Source organism: Pavona decussata, unplaced genomic scaffold, assembly GCF_977016875.1.
Source record: "Pavona decussata unplaced genomic scaffold, jaPavDecu1.1 SCAFFOLD_109, whole genome shotgun sequence".
In the NCBI taxonomy this organism is placed as follows: Eukaryota; Metazoa; Cnidaria; class Anthozoa; order Scleractinia; family Agariciidae; genus Pavona; species Pavona decussata.
In genome coordinates this window covers 570,231-584,443 of record NW_028145523.1, presented here as the reverse complement: position 1 = coordinate 584,443, position 14,213 = coordinate 570,231, and the positions used below count along the sequence as shown (strand labels likewise).

Sequence of the window (14,213 nt, the reverse complement as noted above, 5' to 3'; positions counted from 1 at the left end):
AACTTGATTTCTACCAATTCTACTTTAATGGTCATAGGCTTCCATGAGTCTCCAGTAGATCAGTGGTAGAGTATCCAAACTAGTAATGGGAAGGTCTTAGGTTCAACTCCTGTTAGGAGAACTTGAATTTCTTTTCTCTGAGTATGCCTGTGTCACTGACTGAATAATACATCACTCTCAAAAGCAATGTTCAAGGAATTCTGGGCAGAAAAACCACTTGGATAACTTTAACATTGTCAACAGTTTCCACAAAGATCATTACCTTTGCATTCCCCAAGCAAGCTGATTGAAAGCTAAAAGAGAAAACAGGCAAAGCCGAGTTTGAAGGTGACCTCGCAATAACTACATGGATATAACAAATTCTATGAAGGAACTTGAGATTCATTTTTAGAGAAAGAATTAGCACTCAATTACAAAATGATGGCTAATGTTTGATTTACTACTTGGCGTGTTAGTGGATGTCTCTATGTGTAATGTTTAACTTTGATATGGCGAAAATTATTACAAAGACTTTTTAGGGGTATACATTAGGGGATAAGGGGGGGGGGGGTAATTGATGAAGGGAACTGGGGTGTGATTGCCTGTCAGTGGCCTCTCGGGCTCACTCATCATCACTGTCACCATCATCATCATTTCTATTTCAATTGCTTCTCTTTTTATGGGGGGTGGGGGGGGGGGAGTATTTTAGGACAGATTGATTTGGAATTTTTGGTTAAAGCTCCTCATAAGGAAATTGTAGGCCAAATTGTTTGTGGCAGTAACTAGGAGTGTTACTACTCAGTCCTCATTGAATGGTTATTTCTGTTTCATTTTTTTAAAATCATATCCAGTGGAGACTGCATGCTACAGGTGTCCTCTAAATCTGTAGGTAACTGTCACAGTGCATGTCATGTGATTCACTTCACCACATGCTTTATGTAAATGAATTAGCTCTCACAGATCCGCCATGTTGATCTACGCCCTGTACGTCTAATAAATGTTGTGAAAACATAACATGGTTGTCAGAAGTGGGATGAGTGAGTAGAAGGTCCAAAGACACCCAAGCAAGAAACTGTAAGTTATCCTTAACTGATTTATCAACAAGTTGGACGAAAGCAGGGAGAAATGAGCGACTTAATCGGCTTCGAATGACCAAAAATCTGATCCAGGTCCCGATTTGGCTTAAAGGTTGAAACGCTTCAAATAAATGTTGCGAAGACATAACAGTAAGGTTATGGAAAAGAGCTTTGTGATTAGCTTTATCTTCTGCTTACAAATTCATTTTTTGTTCCTTCTACAAGTTTGGAAGTGCAGAAGGGTAGGCGAGAGTGAATGAATAAAAGGAGTTCTTCCCAGGGTTTGGGCAAGAGGGAAACCAGTATTCACAGGTGGATAAAATGTGATGATTTCCACTTCGTTATTAGTAACAGAAAACACACTCAAGAAGTAAAACACAGCCAGGAAGTGTGAAACCCCTGTTTTTCAGATCCAGATTTGGTCAAACTAACGGTTCGTTGACAAATACAATTCTGCTTGTATCTGATTGCGATCTTAAAACATTTCCAACTCTAGACTCTCTTTCTGATGCCACTGCACATGTGGACAAGCCCCAAACCTTCGCATTCCATAGTTCACTCAACTGACTGATTGCCTGACTGCCTGCCTTTGGTTAAATCAGTAAAACAAATGCTTTTACCCCAGGAACCAAACTTAAGAAATTTAAATACCTGCAAAGATTCTTCTCTTTCTTGAAGAGGCATTGCATCTACTTCTTGACAAAACAATGCAATGGTGTCAAACAACTCTTGCCTTGCTTGGTCTCTCTTCAAAATAAAGTCTGGCATCATTTCCTGAGATGGTGGGAAAAAACAACAACATTAGTAACGATACTATTTTTTTTTTTTTAATCTTGTTATGACAAGGGATATTTCATTGGTTCTGGGGAGGTCTAAACCTATCAGGACCATTTATGAAATTACTTCACTCTGCTTTGCACTTTTAAAACTGTGATGATACCAGTAAAATGATTTGTACTAACAAGGAACCTTTCCTCATGCATTTCCTAAAGATATGTAAATGTCAAAAGAAAAAATGTTAGTCTTTTGTCATTCACTTGTATATCAAGATAGATTACCATGTCATAAATTCACGATAAAAATGAAATAATCAATATGTCAAACTGTTTGGTCTATATTGTGAAATGATGGTCAAGTTTTTTTTCCCTTGCTTTTACTTTCTCTCCCCTAGCTTGCTGGTTTACAGAACAGATACATCATTCCTGTCAATCACCAAAGCTTACATCTGTTTTCAGCAGCATTTTGTTTATTGAAAAACTAACAATCCTTGGCCTCTTGTCTTCTAAACCAATCTCAGAGGTGTTCTGATAGCCCTTGCGCACTGTTGGCTTCTTATGGTGTATCTTGAGTGACTCTCCAAGCATAATTTTTAACCCTAATACATGTATATCACATAAACGTATCTTAACCCCTAACAAGTGGAGAGGCAGCCATAGCAAAGATATTCTTTATACTTAGAAGGTCAAAACTTTGTGAATCATAGCAAGGTTTTTACATCCAGTGGGGCACCTGTACACATGATTTGTGTGTAACTATGACTCCTGGCTTGTCCGAAATGGCAAATGACACAGATTTTTAACAGTATTAAAAAGCCATACTTTAGTGAGTGAAAACCGTTTACCTTCTCTTTACAGTCACACAAGCACTTTTGGGCTTCTTGAAGCTTCCTCTCAATCTCCTTTACCTGAAATAAGTTATTATGAAGAAATGTCAACACAACCAATCCAGAGATAAATGTATTCTGTGTGATAATTTGAATAAAAAAACTCATCTGAAGTCTAAATACCCTCAAGGAAAGCTAATTGCGTAAAGGACCGGCCAATACAGTTAATTATTTGATCCAATCTTCAATTTCATTCTGGATATGGAGGTCCTGGGCTTACGACTCCTTGTCTTTCCCAGTGCCCAGTTAAAAAAAAACAAACAATTAACATAAGTTTTGGAACCATACAATATTATGCATAGTCTGTTGCAAAAGCCATCTCTCAAATTGGCCAAGTAACATGACCTCCTGTTGGCTTAAAGGGATACTCTAGACCCCAAAACAACTTTCGCTTAAAAGGTAGCATTTGGACTATAATAAAGGATAAACGGCACAAAAAGTACAAATGAAAAAAGTAAAAGGCCGAAAATTGCCGGAGAAAGGCGAAATTTTCCCCGTTTTGAAGACCGGTCTTTTTCGTCTTTGGTGGAGCATGTGATTGATGACGTAGAATGAAGAACCGCTCTTGTTTACAGCACTGAAGACAATATGGATTCTGGGGATTAGCCCAGTTCTTTTGCTTGTTTTTCTTCTGAACAAAATAGTACAATTGAAATTGCCGACGGAGCTACGTTAGCAGAGCTATGAGGGCGCTCTGTCATATGTGTTTAGCCGTGCAACAGCGAAGTGAACTCGGTTACGGACTCTACAAAACAAGTGCGAAGAGGTGTTTTATAAAGAGCGGATTGGTAAGCAACCAGTTATGCATTCTATTGCAAATTCGGTGTATTTCACATCCGCAATGTGATTTCATTGGCGATTGAATAAGTTTTGAGTAGCATTAAAGTTTCCTTTTTATGGTACGGCGTTGTTATTTGAAATCTAGTTAAGTTATATTTTTAAAAAACTGATCCACGTGGATTTTACCCTGGGAATTGGCCTGTTAGAGACAGCGTACAAAGCTCAGCGAAAGCTTGGAGATACTTGTGGGCAGCTTTCATTATAACGATTCACACTTTACAGGAGCGGTACCTGTACAAACAGCAATACTACGACGAAGTCTAAGCACATAATTAAATTCGGAAGTCATTGTGTTGTGCTGGGCCTTTTGGGATATTAAACGAGTTTATACCTTTCATGCCATATCAATGCATATTGCGTTCTATTAATACCGCATTTGAGCTCACTTTACAGGGATTTTTTTCCGCTAAGTAATGTGACTGGCAATTTTTCATTGTTTTCCATTTTAAAGCAAAATAAGGCCTTGACCATCGATATTATGCTGATTTAGAAAACGGTGTACACCGTTGTTGGTCATTTTGCCCTGTCGCGCCGCGTATACAGCGAATAAACTGAACAAGGTTAATGAAATAACTGCGATACTACGTGTGTTCGAAAGGTTAGCTTAAGTATCATTATCGGCTAATGCTAGTTTTCTTCAGGCAGCACTGCAATAACAATTTTTTTTATTATTTTTCAAACATACAGTGAACCCTAGGTAGTTCTGGTGGAGTAGCTTGTTTTGTAATCTGCCTGGCGCGAGCGGCTTCATTGGACGTGCTGTCCTCCATCAGGCCTATGCTCTTATTTCTGAAAGTCTTTCTTTAACCCTTTGACTCCTCTCGTGTTTCCATAGATTTTGCATAAATTAGCTTTTTTCCAAGAGTGGCTTAACTCAGGAAAATGCGCAGTAGATAAATAAATATTGTTGGCTTCCAAAATTAACTACATATTAAACTGGACTGATTAAACAAATGTTTTCTGACGAAAAATAATATGGTAACCTATTAATCATTTGCCGAAAAACACACTTGAATGCAAAAAATTGCTAAAATACACGGCATGTTGATGAAGACCTTTGGCATATCAAATTTCAACTTGCTTATGCAAATTGTCCTTGATTACCCATCTGTCGCTTCTCAAACGCAAATATGAATTGACAAAGACACAAAAATCAACAAAAAGCTTTTCCAACAAAACATTTTATTGAAATAAACAATACATTTGCTATTAGAGGCAAAAAACTTTCAGTTTTTTTGCGTGCGTGCAAACACGCATGTAAAATTTGAAGACACTCCTTGTTTGTTCAAAGCGATCACTCGCATTAAGTTCGGGCACGTTTGCGATGAAAATTACAGAAGTTACAGAATTCTGGGTCAAATCATCACTTAAACTATTTTTAAAAAGCAAATCAACATCGGAAAACATCATTTACCGTGTTGTCGCCATTGTCCTGGTCTTATAAAGTCGGTTTGAAGCATGCGGCTCGGTTTTAATTTGTTCGCCATATTTTGGTAGCGGTGTAAAAATTGAAGAGATCACAATGCGAAACGGCTTTTCGCTGTTTTTTATGGCCTCCAAGTCCTCTTTTTTGGCAGTAGATTATCGTTCACGGTTATTCCTTTCCAATGTGAGCTTAAAAATGATGTATTTGCTTTAAAAGATGAAAAAAACATGTCTTGAAACTTCAGGACCGATTCACGCGTGGCACCATTTTGAAATTTTGCTCAACTCGATGCGGTTGGTTCAGAAGGATCCTTTCCCCTACCCCCTAAAATGCTTAAAAATATGCGCAAAAGACAGATTCTGATTGGTTTATCATTCTACTAGCTATTGCGACCTTTTCAGGACGAAAAAAGCCCCAGGAGGGGAGGGAGAACGTATCGAGTTTCACACGCGGAGCATGCGCCAGGGACGGCCGGTTTTGGCCGGTGTAGGAGTCAATGGGTTAAAACAAGGTGGAAATGGCGTTTTGCGAGCTTTTCATCTTTCCACAGACACAGCTATGATAATTTGTGGTTGAGAACAGTCTTCAGGAAAGTGAGCAGAGGTCGTGGGGTTAGCAAACAAATCGAATCGCGTGTGTCTGAACCATCCGTACAAAACCAGAAAGAAATGCCAATTATGAAGACCTTCACCGTTGTTACTAGAATTAAGCATCAAGCAACCATAAATCGATATGGTATTATTGAATTTTCTTCAAAACACGAACTATACATTTTATTTTGGAATTTTAAAATCAAGCCATTTACCGAATCTTGCTAAAGAAATCCAGGGGAATCTAACCGGAAAAGGTTCGGCGAGTTCTTCTTTCTACGTCATTTCCGGCTTTCGCTCCAAGCGCTGCTTTGAATCCTGCGACGAGAAACTTTTCACTTTTCTAGGCAAAATAGCAGAGATCGAACTCTGATTTTGGTAAATATCTTTTATTTGGGTCATAAGCTTTCTGAATTTGGAAAGTTGTTTTGGGGTCTAGAGTATCCCTTTAAGTGCAGACATTTTCCATGGAAACACTTTACTCACTGCTGTGACCCCACACCACAACACCTTCAGTCAGCTGGAGGAAAAAAACCCTGGAACCAGCTCATCGTAACAACCTTGAGTCCCAGACAATGGATAAGAAAGAGAGGCCGAGGGCACCAGACAAGTGACACAGCCTTCATGGAAACAACCAGACAATCAAGGGCCTCTTATATGCATGGAAAAGTACTCCAATAATGGTGAACCTACCCACAGGACCCCATTACTCTAGTAGTACAGGAATTGTCAAGAACGAGATAAACGTTGAGAGCTACTCTTCTATTCAATATGCATCAATTGCAAGGCAAATGCCAGTGCATCAGCAAGTGGTGGAGATGCTACAGTTATTACCTCCACAGACCTGTAAATTCTCAATAGGTTACACCAAAGACCCCCCAAAAAAAGGAAAGTAAGGCCCACTTTTGTGTAGACTACCATAAGTTAAACAATGAAACTACTAACTGGGACAGGTAGCAAGACTGGATCACTGGATTAACAGGATGGTTACTGAGAGGTGGAGATGCTTACTGGTCATTGTAAGAAGATATCACTTGTGACTGTGGACAATCTGTAAAGATGCTATAACTCATGCAACATTGACAGCAATGTTGGGTGCAACTGAGTTGTGGGGTGTGTCCACCACAGATACCACTTCACTATTTTACTTTTGACATATTGGAGACAATGTTGGGCATAACTATTTCTCGAGTGGACATCATACAGTGTCATATACTACCTTGCTTGCAATACATTGATATGTTGCACTTTGCAGATGAAGTGTCTGCATACCTGCTGCAATGATTTTAAGGATTCCAAATTGATTCTGTCATTTCTGGCCAACACAATTGCTTCCCTGATGACATCACAAGTCTTCCCATGAGCTGGGGTGGTATCTCTGTGAAGATGAAAGACCAAAAAATAATATTACCGAAGTTAAATGTGGATTTCATTTTGTTTAGATCTACATGTTAAGTATTATTTCTTCCTTTTTTTTTTTTTTCTAAAAACTGTCCTGCTATAGCTAGACCATTTGAAAGCTAATATAAGAAGTGGAAAGGTTACCTTAACTTTTTGAGGTCATTAACTTTGCTCACCAACTCTAACACCTGCAAAAGAGATCCTTTTAGTTAATGACCTGGTCACTGGAACAACTCAAATGGCGCCAATCAACAGGACATGGACACTTTCGCAAACTGTTATCCCACATTGGAGCAGAGATTTACATGCCTTGTAGTTGACAGCCTGTCCCATTTTTTCCTTGTGCTTGGCTGCTTGAGCAGAGTAAAATTTTCGCATTTCATCGACTGCCTTTTCACTATCCTGTCGTGGAGAAAACCAAAGCAAATTTTCATGAAGTAAAGGTGGTTTGCATGTGTTGTACATTTCCCTAGTCAAAAGTTAAAACAAAGTGACAACTTCAAAATAATGAGTAAAAATGTATTCAAAAACAAAAAATAAAATAAATTACACTGGGATATTTTCACTCAAAATAAAAAAAAATGCCTTTTTCGGATCTATCTTTTGTATGGTTCTGGTAACATTTTATTGCAGTTCAATGAAGGGCCTGCAGCTGTATTATTTGCTGAACCTCAATTAACATGAATTTGACAAAAAAACAACTGCTTAAATTAGGTCCCATTTACCTGATAAACCTTGATCATGCTTCTTAGAGTCTCATTGTCTTTTCTCAGGTCTTCCATTTCTTTAACCATAGCTTCACTAAGTGAGGTTCTGTTGGTTGAATTACAACAAAGAAAATTAGTTTAAAAAGAAGTCCAAACCCATACATTATTCTCAATAAAGCGACATTAACATGACCGCCAACTCATTAATGTGGGTTGAAATCCAGAGGTCGCGGGTTGAAGCCCCGCTCTGACCGCTAGCTGGAGTTGTTTCTCAGTAGCCGCGAGTTCACCTTCTCCATCACACTCGTAAATAGCCAGCTGGTCTGGCTCCTGTCAGTTGGGCTTTTTAACTATGTCATTTTCAATTTAAGTTATTTCTTTGGGAAGTTTAATGCTCAGCTCCACTAGCACATGTGCTGCCAAGGTAAATAAAAGGTTATCGTTATTATGGCAGAGTTCTCAACTGGATGCTAAAATCAGTTAAAAAGCTGTACAGGGCGCACATCATAATAATAAAAATATATATAAAAAATACATAAAAACTATCTGTATCTTGCATCTACTAAAAAACAAATAATAATAGTAATTATTACAATTCATCTCTCAGTTCACGTATCATCATAAAAAAAGTTCTCAGTTGGTTATTATTATCATTATTATTATTATTATTATTATTATTATTATTATTATTATTATTATTATTATTATTATTATTATTATTATTATTATTCAGGACAAGAAGAAGTAACCAGAAGTCAGGTCTTTGCTGCACATTGGTTACTACATTGTCATAAGCAAAATCTAGTATGATGTCAAGTAGCATAACACAAGGTCAGCAAAACAATACCACACTATTTTTCTGACTGAAACTATTCAATTAGCTCAATTGCGCTGGGAGAAAGGGTTCAAAAAATCTGTGAGGCATACAGTGGGAATAAATGACGCCACTCATTAAGCCTTAATGGCTTTCTTGTTGTTCTTCAATCAATCTTGAACTTTAGCACACTCAAAGCAGTTCACAAATTCTATGGACCAGGCTGAATAGGAGGAAGGGAGGGTGAGAGTGAAGGAGGGGGGGAGGTAGGCAGGAAGGAAGGAAGGAAAGGAGGTGGAAGGGAGGAAAGGAATACAAGGAGGAAGAAAGGGAGGGAGTCTGGGAGAAGGAAAAATTTAATATTTGGCAACACAAATAGTTAGTACATACCTATGCTGTCTGGAGGTATCTAACCTTGGAGACAATGGTGGTGGACCATCCTGTCATGCCAAGAGACAAAACAAAAACTTTTACCTTTCCTGTTATCAAATCAGTTGAACTCCCTACTCTTCATACTAAATACAATTTAACCTTAACGCATTTTTGCTACAAAAATTGAAAATTAACATTACATATATAACTACTACATGTATGTAACATAACAAGTCATCTAAGAATACTGAGTGTAACCTTAAATACCTGGCTATCCAGCTATCCAGCAGATACAATGTAGTCCAACTAAAACACTTTATCTCCTGCATTATGATTTATCCACTGGACAACTGGGGCCTCACTATAAACATACTTCAATGCAACAACAAAGTACAAAATCTAGACTTCTGTTCTTCAAACATTTTCATAAAGCTTGGTTGGTTTAAGTATCAAAAGGCCATTTACATTAATTGACAATGGAACAAATATACCTGCTCAGTAGCAGTAACCACTCCTTGTCTGATCATCTCGTCAGCAATGTTACCAATGCCTCCTTCAGAGTCATCTCTCAGTTCTACAGGACATGCCACTGAAAACAAAAAGAGCAATGTACTGCAAAAACATGACGCTGTGGCATGTCATTTACAAATCATGACATAACAGCTTGAAAAAAATTACAGTTCCAGGCCTGAACTGGCAATGACAAGCAGAAACATTTCTAAACTTTCTCTCTAAATACGACGTTTGACATGCAAAAGGGAAAGCCTTCATCAGAAGTTGAACCCATCTGCTTGTAGACACACCAGAGGGGAGCTTTAACCACTGGGCTATGTACAAGGAGACTTCTGAGGTGATGAAATTAAATTCCCTTGTTAAACATACCATCCAATGACTTCCTTGTATTCTTTAACTTGACAGTAAGCACCTTGTCAGCAGTAAGGTTATGGAGTGCATCAGTACCCTGCAAGTGGACAAGTTAAAACAAACTTCTTCAGAACACCTTGTTAAGTGTGAAACATTTCAATAATAGTTTCCTAACACACTGGCCAATAATAATTACTTTCAGCCTTCATCAACAACTCCTCCTTACATTTTTAGTGTGCCAGTCCACAGGGATACCAGTAAGCTTTAAAGAAACTGGATACCCAAGGTAATTTTCGTAAACAGTCACAAACTCCAATTCTGATGGCTGTCTGAATTTCATCATTATCAAACTGCATTATGTTGCCAGTCATCTTCACTGAAGTAGCTAACAACAACTGCTTGTTCATAGCTACTGATGACAGCATCTGTTACAAGTGACCATTTGCAAGTGTTAACCCAAATAATTGTAGATGCAGTGTTGGATGTAAACACCGGGATAGACTGGATAGACTTTACTATAACAGTGTTCTTCTAAAAGATTAGTGCAAGGCATGCATACAGTAGGATGACAGTAAGATTGTAAGAGACTGCTTATATATAATTATCGCAAAATTCTACATTTTGTTCTGTACAATGTACCTGGTCATTGAGCTCACTGTTAGTCACTGCAACGCCATCAAGGCAGTAAAGTTGAGCAAAAGGAACAAGTGATAGAATTTCATGTGAAAGGAACACTATTGTCCGCAGACTGATAACTTCAGTGTTGCCATAATCCACAAAATGCACTTCAACCTACAATCAAAACACAAATAAAGTGGAATTTCTCATTCAGATTAGTCAGTTTATTAAAAATATCATCGTAGGTTAACATCTTTATCAACCTGACAGTGTTAAAAATGGCCACCCTCAGGACCCTTGCTGGTGTCTGGTTAAGGTACATATAGGGTGGTCACTATTTATTGAATTCAAGTGGCTACTCAAGTGCTTTTCTATTTCACCTTAAGTGACCACCCAACTATGTCCGACTCTACAAAAACCTCACATTCCCACTAACACTGACATCCAATTCAAAACATACTGAAATCCTGACTGACTACATGCAAGTGTCACCTTATCGTCCTCTATCAGCTTTTTAATACGACAGCGATACCACTGCTTATCTTCAGGATAAACTCCACCATACACCTGAAGCAAGAAAAAGAATCAATTCAACTTGAATAAGAATTTGTAGTGCCAGTAAGTTTGAAATCTAGCCTGAAAATTCTATCTGCCAACTCTGTACTAGTATCATACCCTCAAATTCAGCAAACTCCCTCAAAAAAAAAACAGAAAAAAATTTCACTATGATGTCAAATGATGCCATCATGGAAATGGCCTATTATACAGCTGTACTGTAAATAAGTCCCACTGACCCATTATTCCATATAAGCACTACACCTTAACCACAATATGGCACTTGTTTGAATCACTAGAGCTCTTGAGGCTACTGGCGCTTGAAAAAAGGAATTCATTTGAGAGTTTTTTGCTAAAATCATTCAAAAGGAAAGAATTTATCCGTTAATGTAAAAACACCTTTTATGAATGGATGAAAACAAAGGAGGACAACAAAGCAGCACATGCCATTACTGGGGAAAAACCTTGTTTACCTTGTCAACATGTGGTGTGGACTGCAGCAAGGGCTTGTTTCTGCAGTAAATCTGTAGGTCGTTACTCATATTTTGGATCACTTGTGCAGTCTCGTGTTCTGCAGTCTGAATAATGTTTAGATTGTTATAAAAGATGTCGCTTTCCTACACCTTGATTATCAGAGGCCAACGCATTATTAATACTGTTATAATTATTATATTACGTACATGTAGCTTATCAAAAAGTGTTGTGAGGAACAGTCATAAAGAGTGAAATTCCACGAATTCCACTAAACAGTAACCAAGAAATATTGCCTTTTTTAAGTCACATATATTTAAGCTCACAAACTAACACAGAAAGGCAGGATGAAAGCCACAACTGAATAATGACAGATTCACTGGTGGTGATGTGCTGATCATCGTTTATAATAGATAATTGATAGGAAACGACAATAAAAAACAACTTTATTTAATGTGGTCAGTAAGCTTATAGATAATGCAGCTGATCGAGATAGCTGTAAGATAATGCAATGAGTTCCACAACAATACCCAATATTTCAATATATTGCTCTTGGCTATGAGGCTTAGGGGAATAAGACAACAGTAAATACATTGAGGCTCACAGATGAATGATTAATTTCTTTGTCTAACTCCCGTAAGCATTATAACCAAGCTAGAATTTTAATATATTGGCATTGAAGGGATGGCGGCAAAAACGTGACTTTTTGGGTCAGTTGTTTTTTGAACGAAAGTACCTGATTTCATGCATGTGACTTTTAATTCAAATGAAAAGCACTGCCCTGGATTTGTTTTCCACTGATTTGTGCTTTGATTTAGAGAAATAACCTAACCGAAAAACCTCCCTTTTGTTTAAACCGCTGAGCCATTGGGACACAAGTTGCACAGATTGTGGCGTAGTGCAATATACCCTGAAATTAATGTCTCTCGCAACATTTTTGTCGCAGTCATCATTGCACAAACTAGAACTGACTTCTACTTCTGGCACTGGTAGCAGCAATGAAAAATTGCAAGACATGTCCATTTCAGGGCATGTTACACTAGGCAATGATTCATGCAACTTGTATCGCAACAAAATTGCAAGACAAGTTGCAAGAAAAATTGTAACTCAACCTAAAACATTAATGAGAAAAATTATAAAATGCTGTGGTAGAATTTTAAACCATCCACAGTGAAACACTGAGAAAATTGTACTAAGGAGGATATTGTGTGGCTTTTGTGAGACTAAAGCAACCTAAAAAATGACAAAACTAAACAAATGAAGTCCAAACTCAACAGTCATGGAATTTATACATGTTAGTAATAACACGCTACCTGTGCCCAAAACAGAACAGGACTCTCGACATGGGTCACAAACACTTGCTCCTAAAAACAATACAATGAAGTGGGATTAACGAATGAATTAATTTGCTTCTACTTGACTGTAGTTAATTACTACACCAAATTCATCATGTATGTAAATACTGCACCAGTTTCAACAGTTCAGGGTTGCCACTCATCAGAATAAAAAAAAATTCATTAACTTTTCCCCAACTATTCACTGAACACAAACCAATTTTCACTGACCACCATACAAAAATGACCTTCCAGTTACTCGCTCACATGATCTACCACTGTGCTACAGGCTATAGGCTCACATGCCAAACATCCTCCAATAGAGTGTGTGCACGACGGCCATGTTGGAGGACCGAAACAATACAATGATTTTCCTTTGGGAAATATATTCTATTTTTATGCAAATATCTTCTATTGTTTTAGTCCTCCAACATGGCCGCCGTGCACACACTCTATTACTCTTGCTACAAACTTAGCGAGGGCTTTAAGATCCAACAGTGGAATCCTGGTTTAAACAAACACCTTCACTGAAAAATTTCAGAACTCTTCCACTCAAGAATACATAAAGTTTAACTTGATTTTATACATGTAAATGAAATGCACCCAGTAACAGTCAGTTTCAAACCTGTTAATGGCCCATTTAAGTTAAATATGTTTAATTTGTTTGTTTGTTGTTTTTTTCTTTACAAATTTCAACTTTCTAATTCTTACCAATAGATTTTCACAATCTCAGTATTGAACAATATTATTATTTCATGCAACCTTTAATTGCACTGAAAATAATGCATGCAGCTATTCAACAATATTATCTTAGCCTGTAGACTGCTGGTTCAGGTTGATTGAAGCACTGAGAGCATAATCAACCCAAACGACTTTTCAGTTTTAGCTCAGATTCACTGGAGTTTCTTTTAATTTTATTTATTGTTTTTTTTTTCTTGGCCTTTAATTCCTTTAGAAAACATTTCTCCAATGTTTTATCCACTGCTTTGCCCTTCCGTTTGTGTGTGGTTTTAACTAATCCAGTACTAACCTCTGGTAACTCTCCATTTGGCATTTGAAGACTTGAAGGTAGAGCATCAACTCCATCTGCAATTATTATTGATGTAAACAAACAAAAAGGAAATTAGAAATAACTGCCACTGTTCAAAGCGACACCAGAGCACTGCCTGAGTAATGATTAACACAACTGAAACCCACCTTCAAAAGAGCTTCTTCTCCTCGTTCTTATCATGTTTGGGTTGTTGGAGTTACTCGCCCAAGGTGATGATGAGCTGACAGGTGACTTGAGAGATAATGGGCTTCTGTTAAATGCAAAAACAACAGGCAATAAAATTTGATTCTTTCTCCATGCAGAGGTTGTCAACTTGACAGTCATATACATGTATACTGTATAAATTGACTAGATTCAGTGTGGTGTCATAAGGGTAAAGTACACTGGAATTTAAACCTGTCGACGCTCTCTGCCCGTGCCTTCTACCCACCAATAATTTATTGAAATACAGG

The 14,213-nt window shown here is 37.7% G+C and overlaps 1 protein-coding gene across 6 annotated transcripts in view; it reads right to left on the bottom strand.

Annotated features, from left to right (window-relative positions):
* LOC146470904 (serine/threonine-protein kinase 31-like) overlaps window positions 1-14,213 on the bottom strand; it is a 101,161-nt gene that overhangs the window by 13,831 nt on the left and 73,117 nt on the right. For all 6 annotated transcript variants that reach the window (XM_085121398.1, XM_085121396.1, XM_085121400.1 and 3 more), the window contains exons 3-18: window positions 13,908-14,011; window positions 13,741-13,796; window positions 12,690-12,740; window positions 11,379-11,483; window positions 10,843-10,917; window positions 10,372-10,524; window positions 9,751-9,829; window positions 9,360-9,457; window positions 8,887-8,936; window positions 7,701-7,788; window positions 7,285-7,377; window positions 7,120-7,163; window positions 6,847-6,952; window positions 2,677-2,739; window positions 1,707-1,829; window positions 263-293 (exon numbers count right to left, since the gene is read on the bottom strand). In XM_085121398.1, coding sequence (XP_084977524.1) covers window positions 263-293; window positions 1,707-1,829; window positions 2,677-2,739; window positions 6,847-6,952; window positions 7,120-7,163; window positions 7,285-7,377; window positions 7,701-7,788; window positions 8,887-8,936; window positions 9,360-9,457; window positions 9,751-9,829; window positions 10,372-10,524; window positions 10,843-10,917; window positions 11,379-11,483; window positions 12,690-12,740; window positions 13,741-13,796; window positions 13,908-14,011 — 1,319 coding nt within the window. The remainder of the gene's footprint in view (window positions 1-262; window positions 294-1,706; window positions 1,830-2,676; window positions 2,740-6,846; window positions 6,953-7,119; window positions 7,164-7,284; window positions 7,378-7,700; window positions 7,789-8,886; window positions 8,937-9,359; window positions 9,458-9,750; window positions 9,830-10,371; window positions 10,525-10,842; window positions 10,918-11,378; window positions 11,484-12,689; window positions 12,741-13,740; window positions 13,797-13,907; window positions 14,012-14,213) is intronic.